At 42.6% G+C, this 16,502-nt stretch overlaps 1 protein-coding gene across 7 annotated transcripts in view; it reads right to left on the bottom strand.

The window, feature by feature from the left end:
- tjp1a (tight junction protein 1a) overlaps nt 1-10,828 on the bottom strand; it is a 110,493-nt gene extending 99,665 nt beyond the window's left edge. For 3 of the 7 annotated variants that reach the window (XM_060859606.1, XM_060859611.1, XM_060859608.1), the window contains exon 1: nt 10,403-10,827. In XM_060859606.1, the coding sequence (XP_060715589.1) occupies nt 10,403-10,497 (95 nt within the window). In that variant the 5' untranslated portion in view covers nt 10,498-10,827. Of the gene's footprint in view, nt 1-10,402 lie in introns of all 7 variants that reach the window. The other 4 variants (XM_060859610.1, XM_060859614.1, XM_060859615.1 and 1 more) reach the window with 2 other exon arrangements.
- Nucleotides 10,829-16,502: the final 5,674 nt, after the last annotated feature.

Genomic DNA, 16,502 nt, shown 5'->3' with positions numbered 1-16,502 from the left:
TGTAAATTTTCCCTAGTGTGTGATTGCGTGAGTGAATGAGAGTGTGTGTGTGTGTGCCCGCGATGGGTTGGCACTCCGTCCAGGGTGTATCCTGCCTTGATGCCCAATGACGCCTGAGATAGGCACAGGCTCCCCGTGACCCGAGATAGATCGGATAAGCGGTAGAAGATGAATGAATGAAAGAGCAAGGTTATATAAAATCATATATCTATATATTTGTTCATATTTTTCCTCGGTTCTTCACAGCTTATGCCATTTTATTTTATTTTATTTTATTTTAATTAAATATTTAATTTCCCTTTTTTTTCATTCTATCGTTAAATTACATTCCATTCTTCTAATTTTATGAAAAAAAAAATGATAATATAATTTGAATTGAAAACTGCTTTCTAACGTCATTTTTTAATTTCTTTTTCCTTTTTAAAGACAATACAGACATATTGTGTAAATATAACATTCCCTATTTGCATGATTTTTTTTATTTCATAATTATAAAACTTATAAAAAACTCTTTTCCTTTGCTCTCTGTGTAAATCAGGACATTTCTACACTTCCAAAATCAGCTCGATCTTCTCACTCGAGGCTTCTCGGTCGTCTCAGAGAAAGCTAAAGCGGCGTCATAAACACGGGCGCTGTGGAAAGGAGAAGAGCGAAAACGTTTTCCTCTGAGCTTTCCTTCGTTTTTAAAGGCTTTTCTTTTCTCCCTGTGGTTTAGAGGGCAGTTCGAGGCAAGTGTGCAGAAATGGTTTTAATGTTATGTGACAGCCGAGGGCCCAGTGTGAGGTACGAGCTGTAATCCTCCACCTCTCTCTGTCTCTCTCTCACACACACACACACACACACACACACACACACACACACCATCCTCCTTTCTGATCTCATACTCTTTGTGTACACTAAAAGAAATTTTAGATCCAACTTGTGTGAACTGCTTTTAATTGAATTCTATGTCACTGTTCCACATCCTTTGAAATGACCAATAGGCAAAAGAGGAGATTTTACGTTCGTAATTATACGTGTAACCTAAACGCAGTCATGTTCCAGAACAAAGACGCCCAAACCAGGGAACACAGAACACGGAGTAGCGAGAACGCCACGTCCTCATTCGCAGAAAAACGAACGCAAAACGCCACCATGTTCTGTGCCCCTTGTGATCTTTTAAAACTGGTCCACATGGTTAAACTTAGATAAAGGGATGAGATACTTGAAGTTCATGTAACCTAATGGGTCTGTTGTGTTTTATAGAGCGTTAGAAACATTCATTCATTCATCTTCTACCACTTATCCGAACTACCTCGGGTCACGGGGAGCCTGTGCCTATCTCAGGCGTCATCGGGCATCAAGGCAGGATACACCCTGGACGGAGTGCCAACCCATCACAGGGCACACACACACACTCTCATTCACTCACACACTCACACACTAGGGACAATTTTCCAGAGATGCCAATCAACCTACCATGCATGTCTTTGGACCGGGGGAGGAAACCGGAGTACCCGGAGGAAACCCCCGAGGCACGGGGAGAACATGCAAACTCCACACACACAAGGTGGAGGCGGGAATCGAACCCCCAACCCTGGAGGTGTGAGGCGAACCTGCTAACCACTAAGCCACCGTGCCCCCGTAATGCACGTTATTTTATATTAAATTATTATTATTATTATTATTATTATTATTATTATTATTATTATTATTATTATGTTTTGTGTCGGGTCTGAACAAGCCTTTTCTTTCTGTAATGGGTGCACAAACATTTGCATTTGTCGGAGCCCGGGATGATGGCTCGGGTTCTTGGAGTCGCTTCGGTACACAGACAGATGTTAGAAAGCACAAACCTGCTCTGTTTCCAAGTCCAAGTGGGACATCGTGTTATTTTTGGGCTCCCTAATGCAACATTGATGGAGCTCACAGCTTAAAAGAGTCGCGGTGTTTTGCTTCGGAAAACAGTCGATTCTTCAGTTCCGACGGCGGATGTCGTCTTTTTTTTCCGAGAATAAACATTTGTAGATTTGAAACCAGCAACACCGTCGACCGCAGAAGCAGAACTCCGACGTGCTCCGAGATAACGTTGAGTTACGGCACATGAACTAGAACGGTAAAGTCCGTACGCCGCAACGGCCTCAGGCTCGATCGCCATGACGTCAGTGACGGATTTCCTCCAAGTTTGTGTTTTTTCTTATTTTCCAAATAAACTCAGTTTCCCTTACAGATGTTTCTAACGGGAGGGCACAGTGGCTTAGTGGTTAGCACATTCGCCTCACACCTCCAGGGTTGGGGGTTCGATTCCCACCTCCACCTTGTGTGTGTGGAGTTTGCATGTTCTCCCCGTGCCTCGGGGGTTTCCTCCGGGTACTCCGGTTTCCTCCCCCGGTCCAAAGACATGCATGGTAGGTTGATTGGCATCTCTGGAAAATTGTCCGTAGTGTGTGAGTGTGTGAGTGAATGAGAGTGTGTGTGTGCCCTGCGATGGGTTGGCACTCCGTCCAGGGTGTATCCTGCCTTGATGCCCGATGACGCCTGAGATAGGCACAGGCTCCCCGTGACCCGAGGTAGTTCGGATAAGCGGTAGAAGATGAATGAATGAATGAATAACGTGCGTTACGCATTAAGGTGCATGTAGAAGGTAGTTCGTTAACCAATCACAGCAAGCGATATTACGGAGCTGCTCGTGTTCTGTGGTTAAATCGGTGCTTTTTACCTCCGGCGTTTAAATAAAAACCGCTTTTCGATTCTTTCAAATAGATACGTCATGAATTCGGTTATTACAGTAATGATTGTGTTCTGTGTCTTGTTCTGAATAAACAGCAAGAAAAATTTCCTAATACAAGTAAATGTACACGATGAGTCACATGATTCCGAGTTAAAGATTGTGTTAAGATTGTGTGGGCCTAGAAAAACAAATACAACCCCCCCAGCGTTAATGTATTCATTAATAAAATCTTTTGTGCTTCGCTCTCGATAACGTGTCTGCCGAATGCCGTAAATGTAAAACGCCTTTAAAAAAAAAATCAATACTACAGAAAATGGAAGAGAATAAAACATTTTTCTTGACCTCATTAACCTGTGGCTGTAACTTTTACAAGTGACTTATCAAATTGCTGTAAAACTAGTGAGTCATAAATCGACAGCAGCAGCTAGCATGTGTTCTCCGAGGCTCCGCAGACAGGACACGACGTCTTTGGCACTCGCATGTCGCCAGAAATCTGTCCCTGAGCCTCGACTCATGATGACTCACGTCACATCGTGTCCAGCTGCATTCGGTCCAGATTGACGTCGCCGACGGCCGTCGCTTCCGGGCCAAACGGAGGAGTTTCCACTGAGCGGTCAGCTTTAGAAGATTAAAAGGCACTGCCTGGTTTTGTGTACAGAGCGCAGGTGCTTTATTAATGTGAGGTTAAAGCCCAAGTGTGACACGGATCACGACCTGGATTAGACAGGCTGGACAGATCTGACAGATGGACAGAGGGAGAGATTAGGAAAAGAGACGTGACGATACGTGATGCCGGAGAGGGTCGGGGGGGTTGTACGGCTCTCGTGAACAGGTGCGTTGAGTTATCTGGTGCTTAAGGAGTCAGTCTTGTGTGAGACAAAACAAAGGACGATTAGAATAAACTAAGAGGATTTTGAGGTAACAAAAGCACAAAGTTTTCAGACAAAACAGAAATAAATCAGGACCAGGATCAAAAAAAAAAAAGGCTCAGCACTCGAGTGAATTCTGCCGAGTTTAGTCGCGTTTAGAAGCCGTCACGTGGACCAGGAATCGCGTCATGGTACCGAACCTGAGACTAGCTGTGGGAGATGGTGTGAGTTCGGGTTGCACTGGAACTTGTGCTGCAATTCACACAAACATGAACATGAACGTGTTTCAGCTGATGCAGGGTTCCCGCTCTTTTTCAGAGATCATTTTCCAGGACATTTCAAATTTAGCAAAAAAAAAGACAAGGCTCACAGATTCACAGCCTAAAGTAATATGTTCTTCTCTCCAGAAGTCTTAAAAACAGCGTACACTTTATGGCTATTACTTAACTATACTTTTAAAGACAATTTGTCATGTGAATGAAATTTCAACATTTATAAAATAAAAAGGCCGCACATATTAATACCCTCTCCTTTCTCAGGCCAATGCCGTCATGCATGCTTTAGTTTTCTGTACATTCCCCTTGCACATGATATTCAGATCAACAAGGTTAATATAACCTGCTTCCCCGTCACCATTTGCTGAAAACATTCGAGCACTTAAACCATTCCTAGCACCTGAAACCTCCAACACAAGACGGCGTCGTCCGTCACAGCGAGATTAAACAGCATAACAAAAAACCCGTCAAAACTCGGCGTCCCTGAACAGAGCGCTTTCTGTTACTAACGTTAATCGTTTCGACCGGTCGTAAACTGTTCTTTAAATGATCAAGAACATTTAAAAATAATCATTTTCCAGGACAACAAGATTTTTTCCAGGACAGTTTATGTTTTCTCTCATTTTCCATGTGTTTTCCAGGACTGGAACATTGGTCATTAATTTTCCAGGATTTCCATGTTTTCCAGGACGCGTGGGAACCCTGTGATGACGTCGTTAGCTTCCTCAACACACGTGCAGCACGAGCGACAAGATTGTTGTTCTTTCGGCTGCTACGTGTTCAGGGTCACCAAAGCGGATCATCCGAGCCACATTTATTTTGGTGCCCGTTTTATGCCGAGCGACCTTCCTGACACGACCCCACCATTTTCACCGAGCTTGGGACCAGTACTGAGAGTTAGATCTTTAGTTGTTGTGTTAGCTCTCTATTGACTAGGAATCAAACGCAGGCCATGGCAACGAGAGGACGGGATTGTGCCACTGGTCCACCAGGAGGCTGCCATACTGGATATATTTAAAAATAAATAAATAAACAAACAAAATACGGTTCTCCATAAGTATTTGGAATGACGTGAGATGAGAGGATTCGCACCACCGTGTGAAACCAACTTCTGACAGCATGAGTGTCGATCAAGTCTGAAGACGTTCTGATGGAATCTGTAAGTTACAGGTTTGATGTCGAGGAAGAAGAAAACAATATTACAGACTATTTTGACATTAATATCACATGAAAGCAAGCAAACAAAGAGAATAAAGTCTAACACGTGCTTTACATGAGACAGAAAGTAGTTTGTTTTCCTAGCAGAGACGGGGGACTCGAGTCATATGACTTGACTCGAGTCAGACTTAAGTCGCAAATTTGAGACTTGAGACTTGCTTGACAAATATTACAAAAGACTCGACTCGACTTTGACTTGACGTTCATGACTTGAGACTTGACTCGGAGTCGAGTTAAATGATTCAGAGATGGGGGACTCGGCTTGAGTCGAGTCAGATTTAAGTCGCAAATTTGAGACTTGCTTGACAAATATTAAAAAAAGACTCGACTTGACTTTGACGACATTCATGACTTGAGACTTACTTGTGACTTGCACACGTAGATTAGGTCCCGCCCATTCCCGCCCGTTCCCAAACAGGAACGATTTCACACGGATCATGGATTGTCGTGGCTTAGACAAGATTCGGACTTGCTTTAATCCCGTATCAATTACAACGATTAAAAATAAATCAACTCGGCATAAAACACAGGGGAAAAAAGTCACAAAATCCTTAATCTAGATTTCATCAAGCATCGATCGATTCAAGGACGATCAGACGAACTTGTGTTTATAACTCACGGATAAAACTGACTCTCAACTGACTCAACAAGTGACTCCTTTCACACGAGCTGATCCAAACATACGCCTGCTTGTGAACTGCTGCTGCACTGTGGGCTTCATTAGCAGAGTTACAGAGTGACTATAATGGCTGCAGAAAAAACAGTGTGACGCTCACGTATGTGTGTGTGTGTGTGTGTGTGTGTGTGTGTGTGTGTGTGTGTGTGTGTGTGTGAGATTTACACAGAATCCGAACGATTCTTGAGTGTTATTGGCCTTACGCTGGGAAGAACTGTGTTGATCTGATAACACGTTGCTCTTTGCTCTCCCACACACACACACACACACACACACACACACACACACACATACACACACACATGCTGTTATCTCAGTAGCATAGTGTTCATTACACACTTTGAAGCATTAATCACTGGGGATGGGGAAAAATACAAGGCTGTTTGTGTGCGTATCGCTAGCTGTAGATTGAAAATAAAATGCTTTTTGTTTTATTGTGTTTATTTGTTTTCTTAATTTCAAGAAGATTTTTGAGTTTGCGATTTGGAATAGAATATGCAGCAATGTGGGTAACGTGGACTAAGAACTGGTGGTTTGATTTATCTGCAAAAAAACTAGCGTTTATGCTAACGCAGTAAACGGTAAGTGTTTTATTTTAAAAGTAATTTTTACGTAGCTGGATCCTCACTATAGAGTTTTTACTTCCCAGTTGCTTAGCAACACCGTTTTAAGAGCCGTTCAAAACCTCAACATAACGTTTGCTTGTTTTATAACGTCAAAAACTTCTAAACATGCAAAAGCACACAAAGAAAAATTCTGTTCATTCCAGTGGACCTGCACTGAGTTTCTGCCAGAAGACACACAGATACGTGTCAGGACAATAAGTAATGGAGCGAAGACCACGAGTAAAGTAAACACAAGCTTGTTCAGATACAGGTTTGGGGTTAAGGAAGCTTTGTGGTGGACCTGAAGCTGAGAGGTGATCGGTTAAACAGTGAAAAAAACATTACTTCGATTTAACATCTACAGAAAAAAATCGATTCTACTCGAATTCGGACTTTTTTTTCGGTGACTCTAATGATTTGACTCGATTCACTGATACGAGTCGACTCTTCCAAACGATTCACAGCACCGTTTGCGATATTCTGATCAGGAGCGGCTTTGTCGCTTTGTAGTTTGTCTACTTACATTCTTAAATAAACATTTTATTAAGTCTGATTAAATAACGGATTAAAATGAAATAGAAAGGCACAACAAATGAGCTTTGACAAAATAAAATAAGCGTCTTTGCATCAGTGCTTTTTATTTCTTCTGTTGTGCTGATGATTGTGCTTTGTTAATAAGACATATTGCCCTTGATCCTGGTAACTCATCGCCTGTCCTAATACACAGTGTATTTTCAACCGTCTCACGAGCGAGCGCTCTCGGCCTCCGACCTTCATATCTCGTAAACGAGTCATACAAACGTTCACAGCTCATGTTGAAAAGATGTTTCCATGGAAACATTCTGAATAAATGACATAAGAGTGATGTAATTGCTTTTGCAAAAAAAAAAGGGAATAAGGTTCACTCCAACACCCTTAAAAGTAGAGATGGGGGACTCGAGTCATATGACTTTACTCGAGTCAGACTTAAGTCGCATATTTAATATTAAAAAAAGACTCGACTTGACTTTGACTTGACATTCATGACTTGAGAATTGACTCTGACTTGAGTTAATTGACTCAGAGATGGGGAATCGACTTGACTCGAGTCAGACTTAAGGCGCATATTTGAGACTTGAGACTTGCTTGACAAATATTAAAAAAGACACGACTTGACTTTGACTTGACATTCATGACTTGAGACTTGACTCGGACTTGAGTTAAATGACTCAGAGATGGGGGACTCGACTTGACTCGAGTCAGACTTAAGTCGCAAATTTGAGATTTTTGACTTGACATGCATGACTTGAGACTTATTTGTGACTTGCACACGTGTGACTTACTCCCACCTCTGCTTAAAAGTCTCGTAAACGGGCTGATTCGAAAGGTCGACTCATCCAAACGACTCTCAATTTGCTAAACGAGTCACTAAGCGAAGAAGGAAAAAAAACAACAACAAAAACATGACAGCTAACAAACCAGGTCATGATGAGCACTGATGCTGACACAGAGATCATGAGATCCATTCATCTCTACCTGTGATAACTGATAAGTTGGACAAGATGGATTCGATTCGATCGGTGAGGTGAGAAAGCTCCTTAATGAAGTCCCTATAACACGTACAAGCCTTTTCGTTATTCAGTGACGCCGCTGAGTCGTGTCGTACAAATGAATGACCCGGGCTGTGTATCGTACTGAGAAAATAAATCCAGACAAATTTAACGAGGCTCTTAATCAGATCTTATTTGCAGTTTAATGAGATGTCTCGAGTGGATGCCGTGGCATCATGCAGGGGTTTCCGTGTTCGAGCTGCGAGACCAGAAAAGCAGAGAAGATCCAAAATCCAGCATTTTAATTCTCTAACAGATGCTTGGAGGTGTTTGTCATTTCCAAGGCTATATGATTGTCATGTTAAAGCATAATGTGCTCACTGTATTTTGCGATCTTCAGTTTCATTAAGATCTAACGAACTAAAGTGTGTCATAAAACCTTCATTTATACCTTTACTATGTATCATTCATTGAGCCTGTGCCTATCTCAGGCGTCATCGGGCATCAAGGCAGGATACACCCTGGACGGAGTGCCAACCCATCGCAGGGCACACACACACTCTCATTCACTCACGCAATCACACACTACGGACAATTTTCCAGAGATGCCAATCAACCTACCATGCATGTCTTTGGACCGGGGGAGGAAACCGGAGTACCCGGAGGAAACCCCCGAGGCACGGGGAGAACATGCAAACTCCACACACACAAGGTGGAGACAGGAATCGAACCCTGACCTGGAGGTGCGAGGCGAACGTGTTAACCACTAAGACACCGTGCCCCCTCCTTTATTATGTATCTTTACCTAGAAATGTGTATGTGGTGTATCTTTAATGCTTTACCTAAAGAGATGCTAAAAAGCGTGATAACAGTCCTTAAAAGTCCAGTTATTTATCTTATACACTATAATGATATTTCCCAAAACAAAAGGGTTTAATTTATCACAGGAAAATCACTAATACATTGTTATTACTATATTATATTTGAGGTCACATAAAGCAAAATTGAACAAGTTGATAAAAAGCCACCCGAAGGTTTTACAATTTTGAGATCAAAAATATTAACACAAAATCAACAAAAATATTCTGAGGAATCCACAAATCTAAATCCATAGATTTAAACACACGAGACATGTCGTGTGGTCTTATATAAACATTTTTATGCTGACAAAATGAAGCGATTAGAGGCATAACATTGAGGCAGATTAGATGCTGCTAGTTTATGATATTGAATTCATAATGCTAGCGTACTTTATAGGATGTAACTTGCGAGGGTTAGGGTTAGGGAGACACATCGTGTGTGTGTATGTATATATGTGTGTTTGTGTGTGTATATGTGTGTGCATGTGCGTGTCTCTGTGTGTGGTTATATAGATATATGTGTTTGTGTGTGTTTGTTTGTGTCTGTGTGTTTGTGTGTGTGTCTGTATGTGTGTGTATATATATATATATATATGTGTATTTGTGTGTGTGTGTGTGTTTGTGTGTGTGTAAAGGTGTATATGTGTGTATGTGTGTTTATGTGTGTGTGTTTGTGTGTGTGTATGTGTGTGTAAAGGTGTATATGTGTGTTTGTATGTGTGTGTTTGTGTGTGTGTGTTTGTGTGTGTAAAGGTGTATGTGTGTATGTGTTTGTGTGTGTTTGTATGTGTGTTTGTGTGTGTGTGTGTTTGTGTGAGTATGTGTGTGTGTTTGTGTGAGTATGTGTGTGTGTTTGTGTTGGTGTGTGTGTTTGTGTGTGTGTTTGTGTATGTGTGTTTGTGTGTGTAAAGGTGTATGTGTGTATGTGTGTGTGTGTTTGTGTGTGTGAGTATGTGTGTGTGTTTGTGTGTGTGTATGTGTGTGTTTGTGTGTGTACGTGTGTTTGTGTATGTGTGTGTGTGTGCCTGACTGGGATCAATCTTAACCTGCACAGATAAGAAGGACCCACATTACACCATTTCCTATGGATGTGTATTAAGTCTCACCGCCCCAGTTATAAACACTGCACTAACATTAGTCCCTAAATCCCAATTTAAACCTTAAACCAGACAAATGAATACAGTATTGATTTAATCATAATAACTTTGTTGTATGGGCAACGCATAGTACTATAAATAATACAAGAAACATAATACACAAATCATTTTGCTCTTTCTTTGCAAAAATAAAGAGAAAGAGGAAGCAGTACAATAAAGAAAGAGCGACCAAAGAATGAGTTAAAGAAAAAAAAATAGATAATAAAGATATGGGAGAGTCTCACTTCCGCAAACAGGGGCTGAGCTGAGACGCGCGTGCACCTTGACAACAGATCTGGAGATGTCACACACACACACACACGCGCACACACACACACATTGACACACACACACTCATACAGACACACACACACATATACACACACACTCATACAGACACACACACACATACACACACATATACATACACACACCTCTGGTTTTCCATCCCTGCATGTTATTCCCAGTTAATTGCCCTGTTGGTGTTGTTTATTTATTCCCGGTTCATTGACACTTTTACTCACCACAGCTGTCTTTTCGGGGGGATACAGTCGTCTTTGTTGGACGCGGTCACTCCCATAGCCATCTGCATCACCGTGATGTATTTCTGATACTTCATGTTACAGAAGGCTACAGTCCACTCGAACAAAGCAGCGCGCGCGCGCTTTAAAACACCCCAGAATTCCGGGTTAAACCCCGGACACAGGTGAGCACGCACGAGCTCTGTAGGTTCAGCGCGCGCGCCTCCGTTACTTTCGGAGCGCCATTAACGGGTGACAGACAACAACAAACTGAGCCAAAGCACGGCGATACTACACTCCGGGTTAATCTCATTAGAGCTCAGGACAGTCGGTGAGCAGGAACCGAGCGGTTTGTTGGTTATTTAGTGATTTGTTGGTTTTGTCTTGCATCAAAAAAAAAAATCCAAAAACTTTATGCTTTATGCTTAGAATAAAATTAAGAACTAAATGCGATACAAAGCAAAACAACATAGAAAATTAGACTCGCCTGAATACGACAGGAGGGAAAAGAAGAAAGCGTCGAGACAGGCAAAGAGCGCGTGCGCGTGCGTCCGTGCGGGAGACAGGAGCGATGTGCGCGCGCGAGAGAGAGAGAGACAGAGAGAGAAAGAGAGAGATGAGTGTGTGTGTGTGTGTGTGTGAGAGAGAGAGAGAGAGAGAGAGAGAGAGAGAGAGAGAGAGAGAGAGAGATGCGTGAGAGAGATGAGTGAGAGAGAAAGAGAGAGAGAGACGAGTGAGTGAGAGAGAGATGAGTGAGAGAGAGAAAGCACACAACAACAAAAAAAGAAAAGTAATAGCAGAAGGAAAAAGAAAAGAGTGAAACAGTGAGAAAGAGGGGGAAGACAGGAGAGAAGTGAAAAAGTAGGAAAGGATAAAAGAAGTGACACAGCTGGGGAGAAAAAAATGAGAGAAAGTACAAGGGGGGAAAAAGAACAGGACATATATATATATATACAACAGGGGAGAGAGAGATAGAGAGAGAGAGGAAAGAGGTGCAAAGAGTAAGACGGGGGGCAGAGAAGAAGAGAAAGACTGATGGAGGGATGAATTCACCCAGTTATAACAATTTTAACAGCTGCAAAATAAATCAACAACCTTCTGACCAATCAGGATCGACAAGTCAGTAGTGCTCTTTCGCGCTCTCTCTCTCTCTCTCTCTCTCTCTCTCTCTCTCTCTCTCTCTCTCTCTCTCTATATATATATATATATATATATATATATATATATGTATGTATGTATGTATATAAGATTTGTTGTTTTTAGATTCACAACCAAATTATTTCTGGAGACAAAAAGATCTCATTCTCCTCCTCGTCCGAATCTCCAGCCGTTCCACAATCTAATCACTGACCAAACACTGAAGAGATGCTGATGCCTTACATCAGTCATCCATTCAGACTGGCGTGACATTATTGCATTACTCGTCCACTTACTCTGTAACCGCACGAGTCCAAGCTTAGCAACGAGCTAATCAGAAACCGTTTAAATGACTTGCAGGAGCTTGCTGACCTTCTGTTATTCACAATCTGATTAAGTGACCTCCGTCCGATCTCCACCCGCTGTCGGTCTGAGCGAATGTCAAACAGCTGAAATAAAGGAGAAAACTCGTTACGAAAGACGACCTGCGGATAAAGGGTTGTGTTCTGTGTGTGTCGACGTGAAAACGATTGATATTTATTAGAAACGTGAAGGTGGACTGGTTGAAATTAGTTGTATGATAGTCAGAAATACGGTGACTGAAAAACGGTACAAATCTTTTCCAAGTACATGAAGTACAATCACAAACATCACGGAGCTGGTGCTCAATAAATCGCAAGATAACTTTATAAATGACTTATTTTAAACATTTTATATGCTCAAATCCTGCATATACTGAACTTTTTGTTCATCAATCCAAATCTCCAGAACACGTGGCATTTCGGCGGTGCTACGGCTCTGTCCTTTGGCTCGACTTAACACGTCACATCCGAAAAAAACGCTAATGCTAGTGTTTGATTTGCTTCCTGCGGTCGAGTCGATTCACTTTCCAGAGGTGGGAGTAAGTCACACATGCGCAAGTCACAAGTAAGTCTCAAGTCATGAATGTCAAGTCAAAGTCAAGCCGAGTCTTTTTTAATATTTGTCAAGCAAGTCTCAAATTTGCTACTTAAGTCTGACTCGAGTCAAGTCGATTCCCCCATGTCTGAGTCATTTAACTCAAGTCCGAGTCAAGTCTCAAGTCATGAATGTCAAGTCAAAGTCAAGTCGAGTCTTTTTTTAATATTTGTCAAGCAAGTCTCAAGTCTCAAATTTGCGACTAAAGTCTGACTCGAGTCAAGTCGAGTCTCCCATCTCTGAGTCATTTAACTCAAGTCAGAGTCAAGTCTCAAGTCATGAATGTCAAGTCAAAGTCAAGTCGAGTCTTTTTTAATATTTGTCAAGCAAGTCTCAAGTCTCAAATTTGCGACTAAAGTCTGACTCGAGTCAAGTCGAGTCCCCCATCTCTGAGTCATTTAACTCAAGTCAGAGTCAAGTCTCAAGTCATGAATGTCAAGTCAAAGTCAAGTCGAGTCTTTTTTTAATATTTGTCAAGCAAGTCTCAAGTCTCAAATTTGCGACTTAAGTCTGACTCGAGTCAAGTCATATGACTCGAGTCCCCCATCTCTGTCACTTTCTCCTTAGGGTTCTCTTTGAAGCAGCTCTGGAACACCTCGCTCTCGCTCTCAGGCCGGGCGTTCAGGCGTTTACACCCCTCCGTGATTGAAGCGATCGTGTTCTCACCTGCTTGAAGAACTGCACCATGGTGAAGAACACACCATTTAAACAAAGTACCTCGATACCTGTGTGAAAGCAACCTTATAATTTCTCTGGACCATTCCAGAGTCTTTGTGTTCTGCGTCACTGATTTGTGTATGTTTTTACATACATACATTTACATCATCATTTCCCTACACTTTCTTTTTCCTTTCATTCTCTTCGTTTGTTGTGCTGTGAGCTCAAATTTTAACCCTGATAATAAGATGATATTAAACACGACTAAGCTTTTTATAGTTCACGTCGCTTCGTTGTATTTAAAATGGGTTTTTGTGAAGGTTTGTATGCTAACGTATTGATAGAACCGGCTGCGATTTGGAAGGTAAACGTTGTAATAGAAAAATCTTTACTGGTTGTCTGAACGTCTTGTTCATTGATGAAAGTTTTGCCTTAAAATTCACTCTAGACTTCTTGAGCTGTATGAAAAGTGCTAAGGGTCAGGGTTAAGGTTAGGGGCGGGGTTAGGATTAGGGGCGGGGTTAGGATTAGTACGCTTACTTCCCTTGTAGAAAACTGAACACAACTCTGACAACAAGGCCATCATTTGTCTTGTCTGTAGGCCTGTGGTAGCCTAGTGGTTAAGGTGTTGGGCTACCAATCGGAAGGTTGTGAGTTCGATCCCAAGTCCACCAAGCTGCCACTGTTGGGCCCCTGAGCAAGGCCCTTAACCCTCAATTGCTCAGCTGTATACAAATGAGATAATGTAAGTCGCTCTGGATAAGTGCGTCTGCCAAATGCTGTAAATGTAAATGTCTTTCATTAGATTGGTTCCAGTTCTCTTTTGTTCCAGTTCATTTTTTCAGGCATTTAAATACTTCAAATTCCACAAAAAACCCACCTCATCTACACAACCACGAGTTGTAACGACAAAATGAGAAGCAGTGGCTTTAACAAAGCTACTTATTTCCTACAGCCCATGTGTTATCTGCCCATTGGGACTGATTTATTGAGTTCCAATCCCAAAGGACGGCTCATTAACCTCTGAAATTTCAAAACCATTGACCTCAAGGCCTCTGAGAAGCACAGACAAATCAGTTCCTTCTGATCAACCACCAGTGAAATGTGCAGAACATTCATTCATTCATCTTCTATCGCTTATCCGAACTACCTCGGGTCACAGGGAGCCTGTGCCTATCTCAGGCGTCATCAGGCATCAAGGCAGGATACACCCTGGACGGAGTGCCAACCCATCACAGGGCACACACACACACACACACTCTCATTCACTCACGCAATCACACACTACGGACAATTTACCGGAGTACCCGGAGGAAACCCCCAAGGCACGGGGAGAACATGCAAACTCCACACACACAAGGTGGAGACGGGAATCGAACCCCGACCCTGGAGGTGTGAGGCGAACGTGCTAACCACTAAGCCACCGTGCCCCCCTGTGCAGAACATAAAGACAATTCATTAGTAATGATGCAGAAAGCATCATAAGTCAGGTGGAAAAGGCAGCTGTCAATCTAGCGCTAGGGTCGTATCATTTAAAGACACTGACACGTGTCTCTTAAAGTCACTGACATTGTACATATTCTAAGACCAAAAATACGTAGATCATCACAACCGTATTTTGGCTTTCCCCAAACTACAAAGCTTCACAGGAACTAGGAGGCCAAACCCTGTTCCAGCATGGCAATGTACCCGTGCACAGAGTGAGGTCCATGAAGACATCGGTTTACCAAGCTTGATTTGAAAGAACCCCACTGAACACTTTGGTGATAAACTGGAACATCAACTGCATCAATAGGCCTCATGGCATCAGTATGACATCAGCGATGCTTGTGTGGATGAATGGACAAAATGCCTAAAGCCACACTTCAAAACCTAGTGGAAAGCCTGAAAATGTGGAGGTTGTTATGTCAGGACTCAGCCCGGACTTTGGCCACGTGCTTTTGATTATGTTTGGTGTCACATGTCTGCCCCGCCCTTGTCTCTTCCTCCCCGCCTCTGCACACCTGTTCCTCATGTGTCTGTTGTTGTCTGTCACTGTTGTCCTGTCGTTGTCCTGTTGTCATCTTGTCGTTAGTCTGTGTTCCTGTTCTGTGTTTTTTAGTTAATAAACCAGTGTTTATTTTAGCTATCCTGCATTTGGGTCGGGGGGCACGGTGGCTTAGTGGTTAGCACGTTCGCCTCACACCTCCAGGGTTGGGGGTTCGATTCCCACCTCCGCCTTGTGTGTGTGTAGTTTGCATGTTCTCACCGTGCCTCGGAGGTTTCCTCTGGGTACTCCGGTTTCCTCCCCCGGTCCAAAGACATGCATGGTAGGTTGATTGGCATCTCTGGAAAAATTGTCCATAGTGCGTGAGTGAATGAGAGTGTGTGTGTGCCCTGCGATGGGTTGGCACTCTGTCCAGGGTGTATCCTGCCTTGATGCCTGATGACGCCTGAGATAGGCACAGGCTCCCCGTGACCCGAGGTAGTTCGGATAAGCGGTAGAAAATGAGTGAGTGAGTGAGTGAGTGAGTGCATTTGGGTCTGTTTTATCCCCGAGTCGCTGACATGTTGTTACAGCAAAGAAGACAAATTCTATGTTTATGCCCATGGGATCATATGACCAAGATGGTCAGGTGTCCACATACCATATATACATAAATATATAGTGAAGCTCAAATAGCATCCTCAAAAACTTCTCTCGAATCATCTTAATGCAAACAGGACACAAGGGGTTCAAACAGTCAGACATAAAATGCAGACATGGCACAAAGCCTCAACACAAACCGTTAATGTGTTTCAGGTCACTGCTTTGAACTAGTTTCCCCTTATTTAAACCCAGATATGAACACATTTGCTGATAAGGCAAATCAGGACACGGTTAACTCAACATGATACTTTCAATACTTTTCCAGGTCACCTTAAATTCCACTCCACCACTTTTCCATGAGATATCACCAGATTTTCAACCTCTCAAATAAAAAAATAGATATTAACCTTAGTGAAGAAACTTTGCAGGTTTGAAGCAAGACAGTTATACAGTACCATGAGTCAGGACCTGGGATGTTGCCACATTTAGCCCGAGGTTGGTCAAGGTCAACGATGTGTTTACACACACAGGCACAAGGACAGCAGCCAGCCACAGCAGGTTTTCCCCATTAAAAACTCACACTTTTTTTTTTACAGACACTGATGTAGAGGGGCTCCACTGAGTCAAGGAGTTACGCCACGCTGTGTAGAGGACAGGCATCGATTCAAGCTGGCATAAAAATAACCTGCGTCATACTTTTGCCCAGTGGCAGGGATTCGAGATCGTGGTTCCCTTTTGAGGACGTCACGGTCCATGTGCAACCACTATCTAAGTCTATAAATT

Source organism: Tachysurus vachellii, chromosome 23, assembly GCF_030014155.1.
Source record: "Tachysurus vachellii isolate PV-2020 chromosome 23, HZAU_Pvac_v1, whole genome shotgun sequence".
Lineage (NCBI taxonomy): Eukaryota > Metazoa > Chordata > Actinopteri > Siluriformes > Bagridae > Tachysurus > Tachysurus vachellii.
Note: the sequence above shows the minus strand (reverse complement) of the source record. Positions and strands in the feature narration are given on the sequence as shown.